The sequence below is a fragment of the Lathyrus oleraceus genome, chromosome 7 (assembly GCF_024323335.1).
Source record: "Lathyrus oleraceus cultivar Zhongwan6 chromosome 7, CAAS_Psat_ZW6_1.0, whole genome shotgun sequence".
Lineage (NCBI taxonomy): Eukaryota > Viridiplantae > Streptophyta > Magnoliopsida > Fabales > Fabaceae > Lathyrus > Lathyrus oleraceus.
This window is the reverse complement of record NC_066585.1, coordinates 345758501-345777180: the sequence shown is the minus strand read 5'-3', so window position 1 is coordinate 345777180 and position 18680 is coordinate 345758501. Positions and strand designations below refer to the sequence as shown.

Here is an 18680-nt window from a genome sequence, read left to right as displayed (position 1 = left end):
TTGAATATTTGGACCTTTGGTCGGTCCAAAACACCATCATTTTTTATTGTTTTTTTTAACATTTTAGTAAAGAGGATAAATTTAAAAATTTGTAGGGGTGGAAAGTGCAAAATTGGGATATAAGAAAGAATCCTAAAAAAAAAAAGAGCAAGAATTATTTGGGCCTCGAATTTCACCCAATAAAGTCCATACTCGTGTTGAGAAACATTATTTATATATTTATTTTAAATTATATTATATTATGCTAAAAACACGAAGGTGAAAAAGAAGTCACATACCTTTGTATTGTGATTCGATTTTTTCACAACAAAGGACTGAGAATTCACAACCTCCACCAAAGTAACAACACTCCTAAACCGAAACAACACTGTTAGGTAAACTTCACTCTCTTCCGCTTATTATTTCCCTTTCACTTCTAGTTCGTTTGATCGTTTGAATGAAGCTACAACAATGTCTAAGATTTTTCTACAAATAAGAAATTGAAATTGAAATTTTCGTTCCTATTTTGAAATTTAGGGTTTAACAGTTTTGGTGACGATTTTTTTTTGTGTTGAATGATAACGTGAAACAGTGATGGATAACGCTTTTGCGAGCGCTTCTGCGATTACAGACCAAAGGCAAAAGATAGAGCAGTATAAGCATATTCTTTCCGCTGTGATTTCATCAAATGATATCGGTCAAGCTAGAAAGTTCATAGATCACAGTAAACTCTCTTTCCTAGGGTTTATTTATTTTAATTTTGTTTTTGTTTTTGTTTTAATTAATATATGAGATTCTTGAAAATTTGAATTTGGTTTCATGTTTCAGTATTATCAGATGATGTTCCTTTAGTAGTGTCGCGGCAGCTTCTGCAGGGTTTTGCTGAAGAGTTGGGAAGATTGACGCCGGAGACGCAGAAAGAGATTGCTCATTTCATACTTGCTCAGATTCAGCCTCGAGTTGTTTCCTTTGAAGAACAGGTTTGAGTTATGTGTATTCTGTTTCAGGACTACATGCTTGTAATGTTAGCTTTTGGTTAATAATTGAAGTTAACTCGAATGCTGCTTTATTAAGCATGGTCAGAATTATATCATTCACATGGAGAGCACATATACAACATTAGATACATCAGATATGAATATGATATGAAACAGACATAGGGATATAGCAGAATTTGAAAACTATGGGCCACAAAATATGACACGGCTATAACTATAAGAGAAAAGAGAAAGAGATGATGCTCTGACACTGTAAATTATTTTTACACTATCAACCAATGACGATCATGTATCCCGCCACATCACACTTATATTTTAAAATTATTTTAATGACAAACTGTTGGTTTTCTATTGGATGACAATATAAAACTATTTTACACTCTAAGTGCATATCCATTAAACCTTAACTATAATAAGGCGGATAAAATAAATTAGTATATAATGTTAAAACTTATTTTCTTAAGTTGAAAAGATCATTGATATTTTATAAGATAGCATGAGATGTTTGTAAACATGATAAAATGTTTTTTTTTTATTTAGTTATTTATTTTTAACTAAAAAATGGAAGTGAAAAAGTTGTTAAGGCAACTGAATGTTTGAAGTGCCAGAGAAGTTTCTTATTCAAATACCTGTCTGATAGGAATTGATTGGCTACCTTTCCTACTTGATAACTTTGGTACCTTTAGTACTAATACTAATGGTGTATGTGTGTAGTAGATAAATGAATAAAATAATTTATTAAGTGAGAGAGAATGATTAATTAGAGAGGATAGACAAAGGTATCAAAGGCATGCGGATGCGGCTTAAAGGTAGCCAATCCTTTCCTCTGTCGGATATGGTTGCTAAGATTCAGCTGTGCAATTACTTTAATTTGCCTTTGTAGGTATTGTTATTTACTTCGAACATTTTAGTTTACCTCTGACACTTCAAACATTCAGTTTCCTTAATTGCACGGTTGAATCTTAGCAAACCGAGAGGTAAGAAAAGATATCATTTTAATTTGCCTTCGTAGGTAATTCTTGCTTGTTTTGGGTTTAATTCTTGCGATACAATTTATATAATTACCTCGGTAGTCAATAGAGGCCACTACAGCGTTGTTGTGTATGAGCCCTTAGGTGCTACTTGAAACTTTGTTTTGTTGCCTTGTACCCCTGAAATTATAGCTGCCCCCTTCACAGATTTTGTGTGGAAATATTTGGTCATTTTCACCAAAGAAACTTATTTGCTTTATATTAGGTTTGAATATACTGGTAACAATAAACTTTGATTACTCGTTATGCACACATGTTTACTTTTATGTATTCTATTTTTGAGCTTTTTTATGTGTATGATACGGTGTTGCAAATTTCTAGTATTGTTTCTCAAAACTTCGTCGAAGTAGCTATACCTCTACCCACTATACTACTATGGCGTTTTGGCTGTGGCTGCAATCTGACATTGACTACATAGTATTTCCAACACTATTTGTTAACTGTCAGGACTGTATAAATTGTAGAAAGGTGGTGGTTGTGATAGGGAAAGTACAAAATCACTCTTTCTTTAACAAAATTCAGAATAGCAAAATTTGTTATGTTTTCAGATACTGTCAAATTTTTTTTATTTCTGTTGCTATGTCATGCATAAGGGTTTTCTATGTTGAAAGATGCTGGTTTAAAAAGTATTCTGAAAGATGTATCTTGCTTTAAGAAAAAAAATCTCTTATTACATTACATGTCTTTGTTTAAATCAATCACGTAATACCTGCTCAAGTATATACATTTTGCCATGCTAATTGTCTCTTGTTTTATTATAGGTTTTGGTTATTAGAGAGAAATTGGCTGAGCTTTATGAATCTGAGGAGCAATGGTCAAAAGCCGCCCAGATGCTCAGTGGTATTGACCTAGATTCAGGAATGAGGTCTCAGAGAACTTCCAACCATATTTACTTGCTTGCCTAAATTATTGTAATTCAGTCAAAATTTGAAAATGTCTCTTTGTTAATATTTATTTTTTGATTATTTTATCAGGGTAATTGATGATACATTCAGATTATCAAAGTGTGTCCAAATTGCCTGTTTATATCTTGAGGTATTTATTTTATATTTTGTGCAAGGAAATCCATATTTGATAGATGTAAGGTTCAAAGACCATATTTGGAGATCTAACTTGCCAGAGTTTATGTATCCATATGTATAAATTGAATCCTGTGTCCTGGTTTCAAAATATTTAATAAGAATATAATTTTATATCTGAACTTAACTTTTCACAGTCTAGTGAATGTATAAAATGAATCTCTTCAATGCTGTATGGGATGTTTGTTCCTCTTTAAATAGTGTCGATATATTGGTTTTAATGCCAGAATCATAAAGTTTATTTTAAATAATTATATCCGTATTTGCCAGGATGACGATGCTGTTAATGCTGAAGCTTTCATTAATAAAGCATCATTCTTGGTTAGCAATAGCCAGCATGAAGTGCTGAATTTGAAGTACAAGGTTTGAAAATGATAACTGAGCTTAAAGATGCATACATGGACCTTGTCTAATTTGTTTCTTGTTTGTTCTTCTATTTTCTTCAGGTTTGCTATGCAAGGATCTTAGATCTGAAGAGGAAGTTCTTGGAGGCTGCCTTACGATATTATGACATTTCTCAAATTGAGAAAAGGCAAATAGGAGACGAGTATGCGTCCTCCATGTTACTTTTTCCCTCCTATGCTTTCATAATCATTTCAGAGAATCTGCATGCATATATCTTAAATTCTGTATGATCAATGATCATATCTCTTTTTCCTTTCTGCGGCAAAAAAAGTATCTTTGGTTTTCCACTATAATTCATTGACTTATATATGTTTTTAAAGTAATGACTGTTTTAGATTCCAAAATGTAGCTTGATAGTATAATCCAAGTCCTGGCTGTACCTGCAAACACAATGATGCTTGATAGAATGCTAAATACATGTGTACCTGATATTTGTGTTAGACTACAAGAACATTTTGATATTGTAAACATTAACGCCCGTGTTTGCATGTAGTTCTAGTCAACTTCAACTCATGTTGATTTTTTACAATAGATATAAGAATTCTTTTGTTTTTTAGCCATGATAATTTGTAAGCGGGAGACATTTTAATAGTCACATGCTTTTTTTGGATTTTTAGTGGATCTATTTCCAAACAAAGATCTTGTTTGGTCTGAGTCTGCCAGTATTTTACTCCCTATGTCCATTGGGAGGCAATACCTACATTTTGTGATTCACATTCTGTGTTTCGAATGTGGTATCTCAACTTTTAGAGTAACATAAAATGTGAGTGAGGATGTATCAATAGTAATATTTATGCATTGCTTTCAACCGGGTTATGCCCTGGCCAGGAATGAACTCATCAGATTGATGAGTTATCGCTTTCCAAATCATTTTGGCATCTGTTCAGGGCAAATATATATGTTTAGGCTTTAGCCCCGTATAACTAGTAATTATATTCATGGTGTCAAACTGTGGACTGAACTCATAGCATTATACAAGTTTATGACTAGGTATTTAAACTGAATCAGCTCACTGACAAAATCGTTTGTGTAATCACATATATCTGTATAGACTCGCAAGTTTGAGGGAATAAGAATTGACAGTATAGTGGTTATATCCTCAGACATGCCTGAAATTGCACTGGTTCAGGGTTTAAAAAAATCCTAAATGCATATAGCTGAATGACAAGGCTATGTAGTGCACAAAGCATAACCTCACAACTGTTTCATTAGATTCCGTACATAGATGCATCCTAGCATCCTAACTTGTTATGCTCTTTTTGTATGTGGATTGTGAACCATGTGATTTTTTTTTTCATAAGTTATGAATTGTTATACTTATATCTATAATTTGAATGCATATGTTAAGTTGTGTTTAGATACATTAAGCTGTTATACATTAAGTTACATAGACTCTTTAGTTTGACAGCACCAATTATATCTTGAATGCTGCATATGTTAGTCAGTTATCACATTTACACTTCAAATTACAGGGAAATTAATGAGGAAGCACTTGGGCAAGCTTTATCTGCTGCCGTTACATGCACAATATTGGCAGGCGCAGGGCCTCAACGTTCCCGTGTTCTTGCCACATTGTACAAGGTAAAACTTCAATCATATAAAACAATTTACAAATGTAAAATTGTCAAATCATAATACATTAGTTTTTGTGGACTTAGGATGAGCGATGTTCAAAGTTGAAGATCTATCCCATACTGCAAAAGGTCTCTCTCCCCACCTTTCCTTTTCTCCCTGGTCATATACTGTCTGCCTCATTTGACTTTCCACACTGGTCATATAATGTGATTCCTTTATACACCAGGTGTATTTGGAAAGAATTCTTCGAAGGCCTGAAATTGATGCTTTTGCAGAAGAATTGAAACCACATCAGGTTATTAAAGTTTGTGTTGTATTGTATCTGTACATTTTTGGTTGTCATGTGATGGGCATGTTTCAGCTTTTACTTTTCCACAGAAAGCCCTTCTTCCAGACAATTTCACTGTGCTGGACCGAGCAATGATTGAGCATAATCTTCTCAGTGCAAGCAAACTTTATACTAATATCAGGTATGAGAAATTAGATTATCAGTATATTGTTTTTTTATGTGTTGATTTTTTTTAATATTTTCACTGTTTGGTTATTTTATTGCTCCTCTTAATCTTTCTGTTTGCCTCTCTTGTAGCTTTGACGAGTTAGGCACACTACTGGGAATCCCACCTCCCAAGGTATAGAATTTCTTATCTAAAGTTATATTTATTTTTCAGTAAAGAGCAGTGCACCTTAATAGAATATATCTGCCAACCGAATCCAGCATTTCATGTTTCTGATATATATTCCTTATCAGATTTAAATAAGAAAAAAAAATTAATTGAAAGGTGTAGCATATTGATAATAGCTTTTATGCAAATTACTGAACAAAAGGGTCCCGGAGGAGGGAAACCCTGCTGGCAGTGATTTTTCTTATATTAATGCAATGGCTGGCCTACAGCTTGTAAGATTTGGTTTGCTTTGATTTTTCTCTCACAATTATTATACTTTCAGGCTGAGAAGATAGCTTCACGGATGATTTATGAGGATAGGATGAAGGGATCTATCGATCAGGTATAGATAAATGTTAAGTAACCATTACTACCTCTTAGTTCATAAAAGTACTCAGAAATAAAAATAAGAATGTTAATATTAAGGTTGGGTTTTGAATGATTTATATCAGGTTGAAGCTATCATACATTTTGACGATGACACTGAAGAGTTGCAGAGATGGGACCAGCAGGTATGTTTTTCACAAATAGTCAGTCAATTCACATGGACTGTAAGAAAGCTAGAATAGGAAAATGGTTCAGTCATTCTTAAATCTTCTTCTAAACCTTAATGATGGTTTGGTGTTGCAGATTGTTGGCCTATGTCAAGCTCTCAACGATGTTTTGGATAGTATGGCTAAGAAGGGCATTCCAGTTCCTGTTTGACTTGGATTATTGCCAATTTCTCATGATTTGGAATTACACAGATACGGTTTATCTAAAGTGTTTATATGGTCACTTCTTCTGTTTAATTCTGAAGTTCATCTCAGTTGTGCTGGATATAAATATGCTACAAATAGATAGATAGATACATTAGGTTTCTCATGTATTGAAATTACAGATTCGGTTTATCCAGAAAGTTTATATGGCCATTTCGACTTAGGTTAATTCTTAAAATATCTTATAAAGACCCTATTGTGTGATTCGTTAGTGGGAGGTTTGTCCTCTTCATTTGAACACAACCATTTGCCGCCTCATGATTTATGTTTTGATTCAATTTAATGAATACTAAAACAAAATTTTCAGAATTTGTTTTTCCTGGATTATTGAGTTAATCATAAGCGGTGTTACTTCTACTTTAGCATTGAAATGGAATAATGAAAAAGTTGAGGATTTCCACCCGCATCATAATAGTCAATATTTTTAATCTTTTCATTACTACTGAATCTAAATGAAGAGAAGAAAAATGTTGATTTCTTCAAAGCAAAAAAATGTTAATTTCTTCAAAAGCAAAAGATAGAAGAAATGAAGATTAAAATGAAGATATTGAAGAAGTAATTGAAGTTCAACTCAATGATCAAATTCACTATTGTTTTCTTTAGTTGTTTCAACACTAATGAAACAAGTTTTAGGTGTTGTTTTGTTCAAATCACGTGTTGTTTAGATCTTAGGTGATTAGGTTTTATAGATTTTAGGTGATTAAGTTTTAGGTTATTTTATATATATATATATATATATATATATATATATATATATATATATATATATATATATATATATATATATATATATATATATATATATATATATATATATATATATATATATATATGCGCAATGGATTAACAACAAGGGGTACTCGAACACTTATAACAAGAAATCGAGAATAATAAATATATCATAAAAAACACAAGTTGGGCAACTTAGAATTTACATACATCCATTTCCAAGAGTGAAATTTAGTCTAATTAATGATATCCTCTATTGGAAAATTCTTGCATGAGATTATTCCTACAGATCCAAATAAGTCTCACATAAGTTGTCCAAACAATGTCCTCCATCACGTTACCCTCCACCATGTTACCTATCTCCTTCCTTAAAGACCCACCAAAACAAGAAAAAGAGACATGGCTAGAAGCATTTAACTTCACCTCAATTCCCAGCCACTTCATAATGCCCTTCTAAACATTAACAGACAGACCACAACTCATAAAGAAATGATACGAGGATTCTTCGATGCCATTTTTCAACAGTTGATCCTTCGTCGCTAACCTGATCAAGAAGAGTCTCTAAAAGAAAATCTGAATTTTTGAAGGGATCTTTGAACTCCACAAATCCTTCAAAGTAGTGACCAAATCATCTCTGATAACACAAGGCTGGTTAACATGAAAAAACAATTCAAAACAAGAATTAATAGAAAAGCCGCTAAAAACCTTTGAATCCCAATAAAAACTATCTACAACTGCTACTACAAGCTTCTCGAACTGCAACCACAATTCTAATCCTCCTTTTTCCTATACATCACCGAACCACTTGAGAAAGAATAAAAACTAAGATCCCACCTCCAATTTGGACCACTCCATTGTCCCATCTCAGCCACACTTTTGTTTGGTCCAGAGGAGACCAAAGTTGGGAAAAGCCTCCTTTAACGATATATTGTTCATACACTTACAACGCCAAAACGAAACACCCATTCCATCTCACAAAGAGAAACTCAGATTGTCGATAAAAAGTTCAGAGGAGGTTATCTCATCGAAGCTCAATGCAGATATATCACGCTACCATATAGAGTCAGACTTTTTACCTCCAGCTCCGTCGTAACTTGTCACCGCCAAAGCCAAACAAGAGTAAGAGTACCTATGATCAATAACACCCTTCCAAATCGAGTTAGACTTCGTGATGAATCTCCACTTCCTCTTAAGGAGCATAGATTTGTTGAAAAAAGCAATATCCTTAATCCCTAAACCTCCTTTCTCTTTCGGCAAGCAAACCGTCTTCCAGCTAACCCAATGAACATTCTTACGATTGGAGCTACCTCCCCACAAAAATTACTTTGAATTCTAACAATCTCCTTAATGATCACAAGAGGAGCCTTGTAAAACGACAAAGTAAAGACCGACATCACACTAAGCACCGAATTGATCAGAATCACTCTCCTTCAAACTGACATATTCCTACCTTCCCAAACAGCCAACCTACTTTTCAATTTGTCAACTACATCAATCCACATCTTAGCCTTCCTCGGGCTATCCCCCACACGAATGCCCAAAAATTTGAATGGAAGAGACGAATTCCGCAATGTAAAAAACCCGAGGTTGCTTCTAAAAACTCGGAGCTCAAATTGACACCACCAATGCTACTCTTGAAAAAATTAACCCAAAGGCCCGATAGAGATTCAAAACCTCTCAATAATGCTTTAATGCACCAGAGATTATCCCAATTGCAATGTCCTATTATTAGTGTGTCGTATACGAACTGAACAATACTATAAGAAACCACTCACTCACCTTGGAACCATTGAATAAACTCAAGTGAACCACATTCTTCATCAACCAAGTAAGGCCTTCCATTACAAGAATGAAGAGGAAGGGAGATAAGGGGTCACCTTGCCTCAACCCTTTACCCACCATAAAATCCTTAGTTGCACTTCCATTTATAAGAACAAACATCAAACCTTTGAAAACAAGAGACTCCATCCACGACACCCACCTTGCACTAAAGTTCAGCTTTAAAAATAAATACCTTAAGAAATCCCAACTAACACAATCATAAGCTCTGTCGAAGTCAATCTTCATAACCATACACTCCTTTTTCGAACGTTTAGCAAAATCCAACAACTCATTCACCACTAAAACTCCATCAGAGATACTCCTACCAGGGACAAAAGCAGTTTGCTTTGCTGAAACTATGTTCCCTATGATCTTCTTGAGACGCGATACCAAAATCTTCAATAACAATTTCTGGAAACAACTTACCAAACAAATTGGTCTGTAGTTGACAAGATGCTGAAGATTAACTGTCTTAGGGACAAGAGTGATGAAAGATGTCGTAGCTACTTTAGAAAGAGTATGAATTGAGAAGAAATTCGAAACAAATTAAACTACATCCTTCTTCACCGTCTCCCAGCAAACTTGAAAAAAACTAGAGCTAAAACCATCAGGCCCGGGACTCTTGTTGCCATTACAATACCAAAATGTATCCTTAATTTTTTCTTCTGTTAACTCCACCTCAAGACTCATGTTGTCCTCGTCCGTTAGCTTAACCATATCCATTCCCTCAAGAACTGGTCTCGACCCGTTCCCCTCAAGAAAATTAGCCTTTAAGTAGTTACAAACTTCAGTTTTGATCTCTCCCACCTTCTCTTTTCTTCCTTATGAAGTGTTGACAAACGAAATGAAGTTTCTTCTAAACCTTTCTTTCATGACTTTAAGGAAATAACTTGAGTTCCTATCCCCTTCCTTCAACCACAAAGCTCTAAATTTATGCCTTAATAGACTCTCCTTCAGATTAAGATGTTTCCACACTCCCGCTGATGTTAATTCCCTTTTCAGAGAAAAATCATATACGGTAGAGCTATCTAAATTGATAACCTGAAAATGAAGATCATTCAGCTCTTGCACTGCCTCATCCACTTTCAAGTCAATCCAACCAAACATATCAACATTCCACTAATCTTCAACTGTCTCAAATTCTCTCTCAAAAAGAAATCTCCTCTACCCTTGACCTTAAAAGACTTCCACTCTTTCTTAATGAACAATGGGAAATCTGGATGATTGAGCCAACTATTGTTGAATTTGAAAGGCTTTGGACCCCAATTCATTACTCGCTTTCAATCATATATGGCAATGATATGATAAATCTGTATTACCCATGTAACACCCCGATAATAATATGGTAATTATTTAAATTAAGTTAATAATATATTTATTAATTTAATTAGATAATTGGATTATTATTATTATTATTTTGGAATTATTGAATTATTATTATTATTGGAATAATAATGTAATTTGGAAAATATATAAGTTGGAATAAGTAAAAAGAGTTTCATTTGGAAAATAAGGTTTCACGTGAAACTCAGAGAAGCGGCTGAAAGAGAAAAAGGGCAAAGAGGCAGAGCAAGAGGAAGAAGGTTGGAGAAGAGAAGAGCTTGGAGCTTGAGACTCGCCGGATTAACTCAGGTAAGGGGGGTTTATCGTCGTTTAATGGGTATTATGGGTTAGCATGTAATGGGTAGTGATGAACCGTTGAATTGACCCTAATTGGGATTGTTGAATGCTGAAAATTGTGATTGATATGTTGTGTAAAAACTGAAATTTGAACCTGTAATTGAGTGTGTGGTAATTTCCCTAACGTATAGCTTTTTACGGAATTGGAATCGGAGGTCCGGAAGTCCTCCAACGGCGGAAAATGCGGAGAATTCTGCATTCTGCTTTGTGTTAGCGCAGGAACTGCTGTTTTGTCTGCGTTAACCGGTTAACCCAGGGTGTTAACCGGTTAACACTGTTGCGAATTGTGAAATTAGTGCTGTTTTGCCTGCGTTAACCGGTTAACCCAGGGCGTTAACCGGTTAACACTGTTGCGTTTTGCCAGAAAGTGTGTTTGTGCTGCGTTAACCGGTTAACCCAGGGCGTTAACCGGTTAACACTGTTGAAAAGTGAGAAAATTGACATTTTTATGTTGTGTACATAATCGATGTTTGGCCTATAGTGGCGTATGATGTAATAGAGATTAATTCCCGCTATTTTGAGCAGTATAGGTATTAGTAGAGTGTGCTAATACTGTGGTTAATTATTTGACATGATATGATGTTGTGATACATGTTTTGATGATGTTTGATAGTATGCATAATGTTGTGAATGTACATGTTATGTATGTAATTGTGAATGGACTGTTGTATGGCTTAGAGTGTGAGCATAGGTCCATTGTGGATTTTGTTGTTGATGTTGCATTGCTAGATGATTAGCTTGCATATTGTGGCCTTTATGGTGGTAGCTAATTCCCATGGTGAGGAATTAGTGAGTTAGTCATTTTGGACTGTTGTTGATGTTTGCATGCTAGATGATTAGCGTGCATAGCATGGCCCATTTGGGGTGGTAGCTAATTCCCATGGTGAGGAATTAGTGAGTGAGTCGCTAGGTCTCAAATGAGTGGGACTAGTGGGCTTGGTAGCCGTGCCTGGATTTGGACGGTGAGGTGAACTATATGTTCACAAAGAGTCGGTACCGCATGCATGGAGTCTCATTGCATAATTGATGTATGGCGTATAATATGAATGGATGTATTCCAGTATTATACGTATGTTGTGAGTTGTGTGTTGTGTTGATGTTGAGTATGATTGAGTTGATATTGCCGTTGCTGAATGTGTAATCTGATTTGGGTGATGAAATGTGTTATTTACTTAGCATTACATGATATTTTATAATGCTTGTTATATCGATTGAGGAACTCACCCTTACAACTATTTTTCAGGTAACGAGCAATGAGTTGAGTAGAAGTTAATGCTTGAAGTCTAGTGTAGTCTCCTTAGTGGGTCGTGCTCTGATAGATGTAACATCGGGATGGGATGTTTTAACATGTTTTATTATGTTTTCATTTGGTTGTTGAACAACTTTACCTGTAATGTATTACATGGTTTGAATGTTGTTAGTTTTATCCGCTGCGATTTATGCAAATGTTTTATTTTGATTAAATAAATGAGCATGACAGGATATTTTGATGATTGGTGTGAAAGGATTGTGTGACACCCTTAATTGCATAATTACTCTGATTGATATTTTGTTATTTTAATTAAATATTTGGGGTATTTTAGAAGGGTGTTACATTAGTGGTATCAGAGCATAGTCGGTCGAGTCGAGTCGTAATTATTCTATTTCCCCTGTACGGGATAGGTGTTGTGTAACCCTATCAGTACTTATTGTTTTAGCTTGTTGGGTTTTCAGAATAGAGATGGCTGGAAGAGGTAGAGATGATGCTGCGATTGCTGAGGCTCTGGGTATGCTAGCTGGAGTACTTGGAGGGAATCCGAATGTTGTGGGAATGGGAGCTGCTCGTCAACTGAGTGAGTTCCAGAAGAACAATCCTCCAATGTTCAAGGGAGCATACGATCCAGATGGCGCTCAGAAGTGGTTGAAGGAGATCGAGAGAATCTTCCGAGTGACTGAGTGTGCCGATAACCAGAAGGTCCGGTTCGGTACGCATATGCTGTCAGAGGAAGCAGATGATTGGTGGGTTGCTACCCGCACTGAGTTGGAAACTGCTGGGAATGTTGAGATCACTTGGGCTGTGTTCAGAGAGAGATTCCTGAGGAAGTACTTTCCAGAGGATGTCAGAGGAAAGAAAGAGATAGAGTTTTTGGAATTGAAGCAGGGTAACAGGTCTGTTACTGAGTATGCTGCTAAGTTCACAGAGTTGTCGAAGTATTATACTCCCTATAATGAGGCTGCTGGAGAATTTTCGAAATGTGTGAAGTTTGAGAACGGGTTGCGTCCCGAGATCAAACAGGCTATTGGATATCAGCGGATCAGAGTGTTTTCTGACTTGGTTGACTGTTGCAGGATTTTTGAACAGGATTCCAAAGCCAGAGCAGAGAGCTATCAGCAAAGGATTGATAGAAGAGGCAAGAATCAGAATGATCGTGGAAAACCGTATGCAGCTGGCAAAGGTTTTCAGAGTCAGAGTGGGATGAAGAGGCCCAGTGGGGGAGACTCTAGTGCTCCTGCTAAGTGTTACAGATGTGGTCAGGCTGGACATCGTGTCCACGAGTGTACCAGTGCTGAGAAGAAATGTTTCAAGTGTGGCAAAGGTGGTCACTTGGCTGCAGAGTGCCGGTTGAAGACTGTGACTTGTTTCAACTGTGGAGAAGTGGGTCATATCAGTCCACAGTGTCCTAAGCCGAAGAGAGAGAACCAGTCGGGAGGCAAGGTCTTTGCTTTATCGGGTTCTGAGACTTCTGCAGATGATCGTTTGATCCGAGGTACGTGTTATATTAATGGCTTTCCTCTTGTAGCTATTATTGACACAGGTGCGACTCATTCCTTTATATCTTTGGATTGTGCTGTGAAACTTAAGTTAGAGATATCTGAGATGCGTGGTAGTATGGTGATTGATACTCCTGCGAAGGGTTCAGTGACTACTACTTCAGTTTGTTTGAATTGTCCTTTGAGTATTTTTGGTAGAGACTTTGGGATGGACCTTGTGTGTCTTCCACTAGTGCAGATTGATGTTATTCTGGGTATGAACTGGTTGGTGTGTAACCGAGTTTATATCAACTGTTTTGATAAGACTGTGATCTTTCCTGAGATTGAGGAAGGAAAGGATTTGTTTCTATCAGCGAGGCAAGTGAATGAGGAAGTAGCAGATGGGGCAGAGTTGTTTATGCTGTTAGCGACTTTGGAGGCTAAAGATAAACTGGTGATTTGTGATCTAGCCGTGGTGTGTGATTTTCCTGATGTGTTTCCGGAAGAAGTGAATGAATTGCCGCCAGAACGTGAAGTTGAGTTCTCGATTGATTTGGTACCTGGTACTAGACCGATATCGATGGCTCCGTACCGTATGTCTGCTGTTGAGTTAACTGAATTGAAGAGTCAGTTGGAAGATCTGTTGGATAAGAAATTTATTCGTCCGAGTGTGTCACCGTGGGGTGCTCCAGTGTTATTGGTTAAGAAGAAAGAAGGTACTATGAGGTTGTGTGTGGACTACAGGCAACTGAATAAAGTGACGATCAAGAATCGGTATCCTTTGCCGAGGATTGATGATTTGATGGATCAATTGGTTGGTGCGAGTGTGTTCAGCAAAATAGATTTGAGATCGGGATATCATCAGATACGTGTGAAAACTGAGGATATTCAGAAGACTGCTTTCAGAACGAGGTATGGACATTATGAGTATTCTGTGATGCCTTTTGGTGTGACTAATGCGCCTGGATATTTATGGAGTATATGAATAGGATTTTCCATCCGTATCTAGATAAGTTTGTTGTGGTGTTTATTGATGACATTTTGGTGTATTCGAAATCTGAAGAAGAGCATGCTGAGCATTTGAGAGTGGTTTTAGAAGTTCTACGAGAAAAGAAGTTATTTTCTAAACTGTCTAAGTGTGAATTTTGGTTAGAAGAGGTTAGTTTTCTTGGTCATGTGATTTCAAGAGGTGGTGTTGCTGTTGATCCTTCTAAGATAGAAGCGGTGTCTAAGTGGGAAGCTCTGAAGTCTGTTGCGGAGATTCGAAGTTTCCTTGGATTGGCTGGTTATTATAGGAAATTCATTGAGGGATTTTCTAAGTTGGCGTTACCGTTGACGATGTTGACTAGAAAGGGGCAAGCGTTTGTTTGGGACTCAAAATGTGAAGAAGGTTTCCAAGAGTTAAAGAGAAGGTTGACTACTGCTCCTATTCTGATATTACCGAGTCCGTCGGAATTATTTGAGGTTTACTGTGATGCTTCATTGTTGGGTTTGGGTGGTGTGTTGATGCAGAATAAGCAGGTTATAGCTTATGCTTCGAGACAATTGAGAGTTCATGAGAGGAACTATCCGACGCACGATTTAGAGTTGGCAGCTGTGGTATTTGTTCTGAAGTTATGGAGACACTATTTGTACGGGTCAAGATTTGAAGTTTTCAGTGACCATAAAAGTTTGAAGTATTTGTTTGATCAGAAAGAACTGAATATGAGACAGAGGAGATGGTTAGAATTTCTGAAGGATTATGACTTTGGTTTGAATTACCATCCGGGTAAAGCAAACGTAGTGGCTGATGCATTGAGTCGGAAATCATTGCATATGTCTATGTTAATGGTTAGGGAATTGGATTTAATTGAGCAGTTTAGAGACTTGAGTTTGGTGTGTGAGAGTACTCACAATAGTGTTAAATTGGGAATGTTGAAGTTAACAAGCGGTATTCTGGATGAGATTAGAGAGGGTCAGAAATCCGATGTGCTTTTGGTTGATAAGTTGACTCTAGTGAATCAAGGTCAAGGTGGTGAATTCAGAGTTGATGAGAATGGTGTTTTGAAATTTGGTAATCGGGTGTGTATTCCGGATGTTACCGAACTTAAGAAGAGTATTCTGGAGGAAGGACATCGTAGTGGCCTGAGTATTCATCCTGGAGCTACGAAGATGTATCATGATTTGAAAAAGTTATTTTGGTGGCCGGGAATGAAAAGAGAAATTGCGAGTTTTGTTTATTCCTGTTTGACTTGTCAGAAGTCGAAGATTGAGCATCAGAAGCCGTCTGGGCTAATGCAACCGTTGGCTATTCCAGAGTGGAAGTGGGATAGTATCAGTATGGATTTTGTTTTTGGTTTACCGAGGACAAGTAAGAATTTTGAAGCTATTTGGGTGATTGTAGACAGATTGACAAAATCGGCTCATTTCATTCCGATCAGAATGGATTATCCGTTAGAGAGATTAGCCGAGTTGTATATTGAGAAGATTGTAAGTTTGCATGGTATTCCGTCTAGTATTGTTTCGGACAGAGATCCTAGATTTACATCGAAGTTCTGGGAAGGTTTGCAGAGGGCTTTGGGAACTAAGCTGAGATTGAGTTCTGCATATCATCCGCAGACTGATGGTCAGACTGAGAGGACGATTCAGTCACTAGAGGATCTTTTGAGGGCTTGTGTTTTGGAAAAAGGAGGTGCTTGGGATTGTTATTTACCTTTGATTGAGTTTACCTACAACAATAGTTTTCATTCGAGCATTGGTATGGCACCGTTTGAAGCTTTGTATGGTAGAAGATGTCGGACACCGTTATGTTGGTATGAGTCCGGTGAGAGTGCTGTAGTTGGACCGGAGATTGTTCAACAAACTACGGAAAAGATTAAGATGATTCAGGAGAAGATGAGAATTGCTCAGAGTCGTCAGAAGAGTTATCATGATCAGAGGAGGAAGTCACTTGAGTTCCAAGAGGGAGATCATGTGTTTCTTCGTGTTACTCCGATAACTGGTGTTGGTCGAGCTTTGAAGTCGAAGAAGTTGACACCTCGATTTATTGGTCCTTATCAGATTTTGGAGAGGATAGGGGAGGTAGCCTATCGTGTCGCTTTACCGCCGTCGCTTGCGAATTTGCATGAGGTTTTTCATGTGTCTCAGTTGAGGAGGTACATTCATGATCCGTCGCATGTAGTCCAAGTAGAGGATGTACAGGTGAGAGATAACCTGACTGTTGAAACATCACCTATGAGGATCGAGGATCGAGAGTTGAAGCAGTTGCGGGGTAAAGAGATTGCCTTGGTGAAGGTAGCTTGGGGAGGACCAGCAGGTGGCAATGTGACTTGGGAACTTGAGAGTAAGATGAAGGAGTCTTACCCAGAGTTGTTCGCTTGAGGTATGTTTTCGAGGACGAAAACTCTTTTAGTGGGGGAGAGTTGTAACACCCCGATAATAATATGGTAATTATTTAAATTAAGTTAATAATATATTTATTAATTTAATTAGATAATTGGATTATTATTATTATTATTTTGGAATTATTGAATTATTATTATTATTGGAATAATAATGTAATTTGGAAAATATATAAGTTGGAATAAGTAAAAAGAGTTTCATTTGGAAAATAAGGTTTCACGTGAAACTCAGAGAAGCGGCTGAAAGAGAAAAAGGGCAAAGAGGCAGAGCAAGAGGAAGAAGGTTGGAGAAGAGAAGAGCTTGGAGCTTGAGACTCGCCGGATTAACTCAGGTAAGGGGGGTTTATCGTCGTTTAATGGGTATTATGGGTTAGCATGTAATGGGTAGTGATGAACCGTTGAATTGACCCTAATTGGGATTGTTGAATGCTGAAAATTGTGATTGATATGTTGTGTAAAAACTGAAATTTGAACCTGTAATTGAGTGTGTGGTAATTTCCCTAACGTATAGCTTTTTACGGAATTGGAATCGGAGGTCCGGAAGTCCTCCAACGGCGGAAAATGCGGAGAATTCTGCATTCTGCTTTGTGTTAGCGCAGGAACTGCTGTTTTGTCTGCGTTAACCGGTTAACCCAGGGTGTTAACCGGTTAACACTGTTGCGAATTGTGAAATTAGTGCTGTTTTGCCTGCGTTAACCGGTTAACCCAGGGCGTTAACCGGTTAACACTGTTGCGTTTTGCCAGAAAGTGTGTTTGTGCTGCGTTAACCGGTTAACCCAGGGCGTTAACCGGTTAACACTGTTGAAAAGTGAGAAAATTGACATTTTTATGTTGTGTACATAATCGATGTTTGGCCTATAGTGGCGTATGATGTAATAGAGATTAATTCCCGCTATTTTGAGCAGTATAGGTATTAGTAGAGTGTGCTAATACTGTGGTTAATTATTTGACATGATATGATGTTGTGATACATGTTTTGATGATGTTTGATAGTATGCATAATGTTGTGAATGTACATGTTATGTATGCAATTGTGAATGGACTGTTGTATGGCTTAGAGTGTGAGCATAGGTCCATTGTGGATTTTGTTGTTGATGTTGCATTGCTAGATGATTAGCTTGCATATTGTGGCCTTTATGGTGGTAGCTAATTCCCATGGTGAGGAATTAGTGAGTTAGTCATTTTGGACTGTTGTTGATGTTTGCATGCTAGATGATTAGCGTGCATAGCATGGCCCATTTGGGGTGGTAGCTAATTCCCATGGTGAGGAATTAGTGAGTGAGTCGCTAGGTCTCAAATGAGTGGGACTAGTGGGCTTGGTAGCCGTGCCTGGATTTGGACGGTGAGGTGAACTATATGTTCACAAAGAGTCGGTACCGCATGCATGGAGTCTCATTGCATAATTGATGTATGGCGTATAATATGAATGGATGTATTCCAGTATTATACGTATGTTGTGAGTTGTGTGTTGTGTTGATGTTGAGTATGATTGAGTTGATATTGCCGTTGCTGAATGTGTAATCTGATTTGGGTGATGAAATGTGTTATTTACTTAGCATTACATGATATTTTATAATGCTTGTTATATCGATTGAGGAACTCACCCTTACAACTATTTTTCAGGTAACGAGCAATGAGTTGAGTAGAAGTTAATGCTTGAAGTCTAGTGTAGTCTCCTTAGTGGGTCGTGCTCTGATAGATGTAACATCGGGATGGGATGTTTTAACATGTTTTATTATGTTTTCATTTGGTTGTTGAACAACTTTACCTGTAATGTATTACATGGTTTGAATGTTGTTAGTTTTATCCGCTGCGATTTATGCAAATGTTTTATTTTGATTAAATAAATGAGC

At 36.9% G+C, this 18680-nt stretch overlaps 1 protein-coding gene across 1 annotated transcript; it reads left to right on the top strand.

The window, feature by feature from the left end:
• The first annotated feature begins 239 nt into the window (after window positions 1-239).
• Window positions 240-6656, top strand: LOC127103162 (COP9 signalosome complex subunit 4). Its single transcript, XM_051040438.1, has 15 exons — window positions 240-374; window positions 572-703; window positions 808-959; window positions 2770-2873; window positions 2983-3043; window positions 3358-3450; window positions 3534-3634; window positions 4965-5073; window positions 5151-5195; window positions 5294-5362; window positions 5446-5537; window positions 5654-5696; window positions 6013-6072; window positions 6182-6241; window positions 6360-6656. Exons 2-15 carry the CDS (start codon window positions 574-576, stop codon window positions 6432-6434), a joined length of 1194 nt encoding a protein of 397 aa, XP_050896395.1. The 5' UTR covers window positions 240-374; window positions 572-573; the 3' UTR covers window positions 6435-6656.
• The last annotated feature ends 12024 nt before the right edge of the window (window positions 6657-18680 follow it).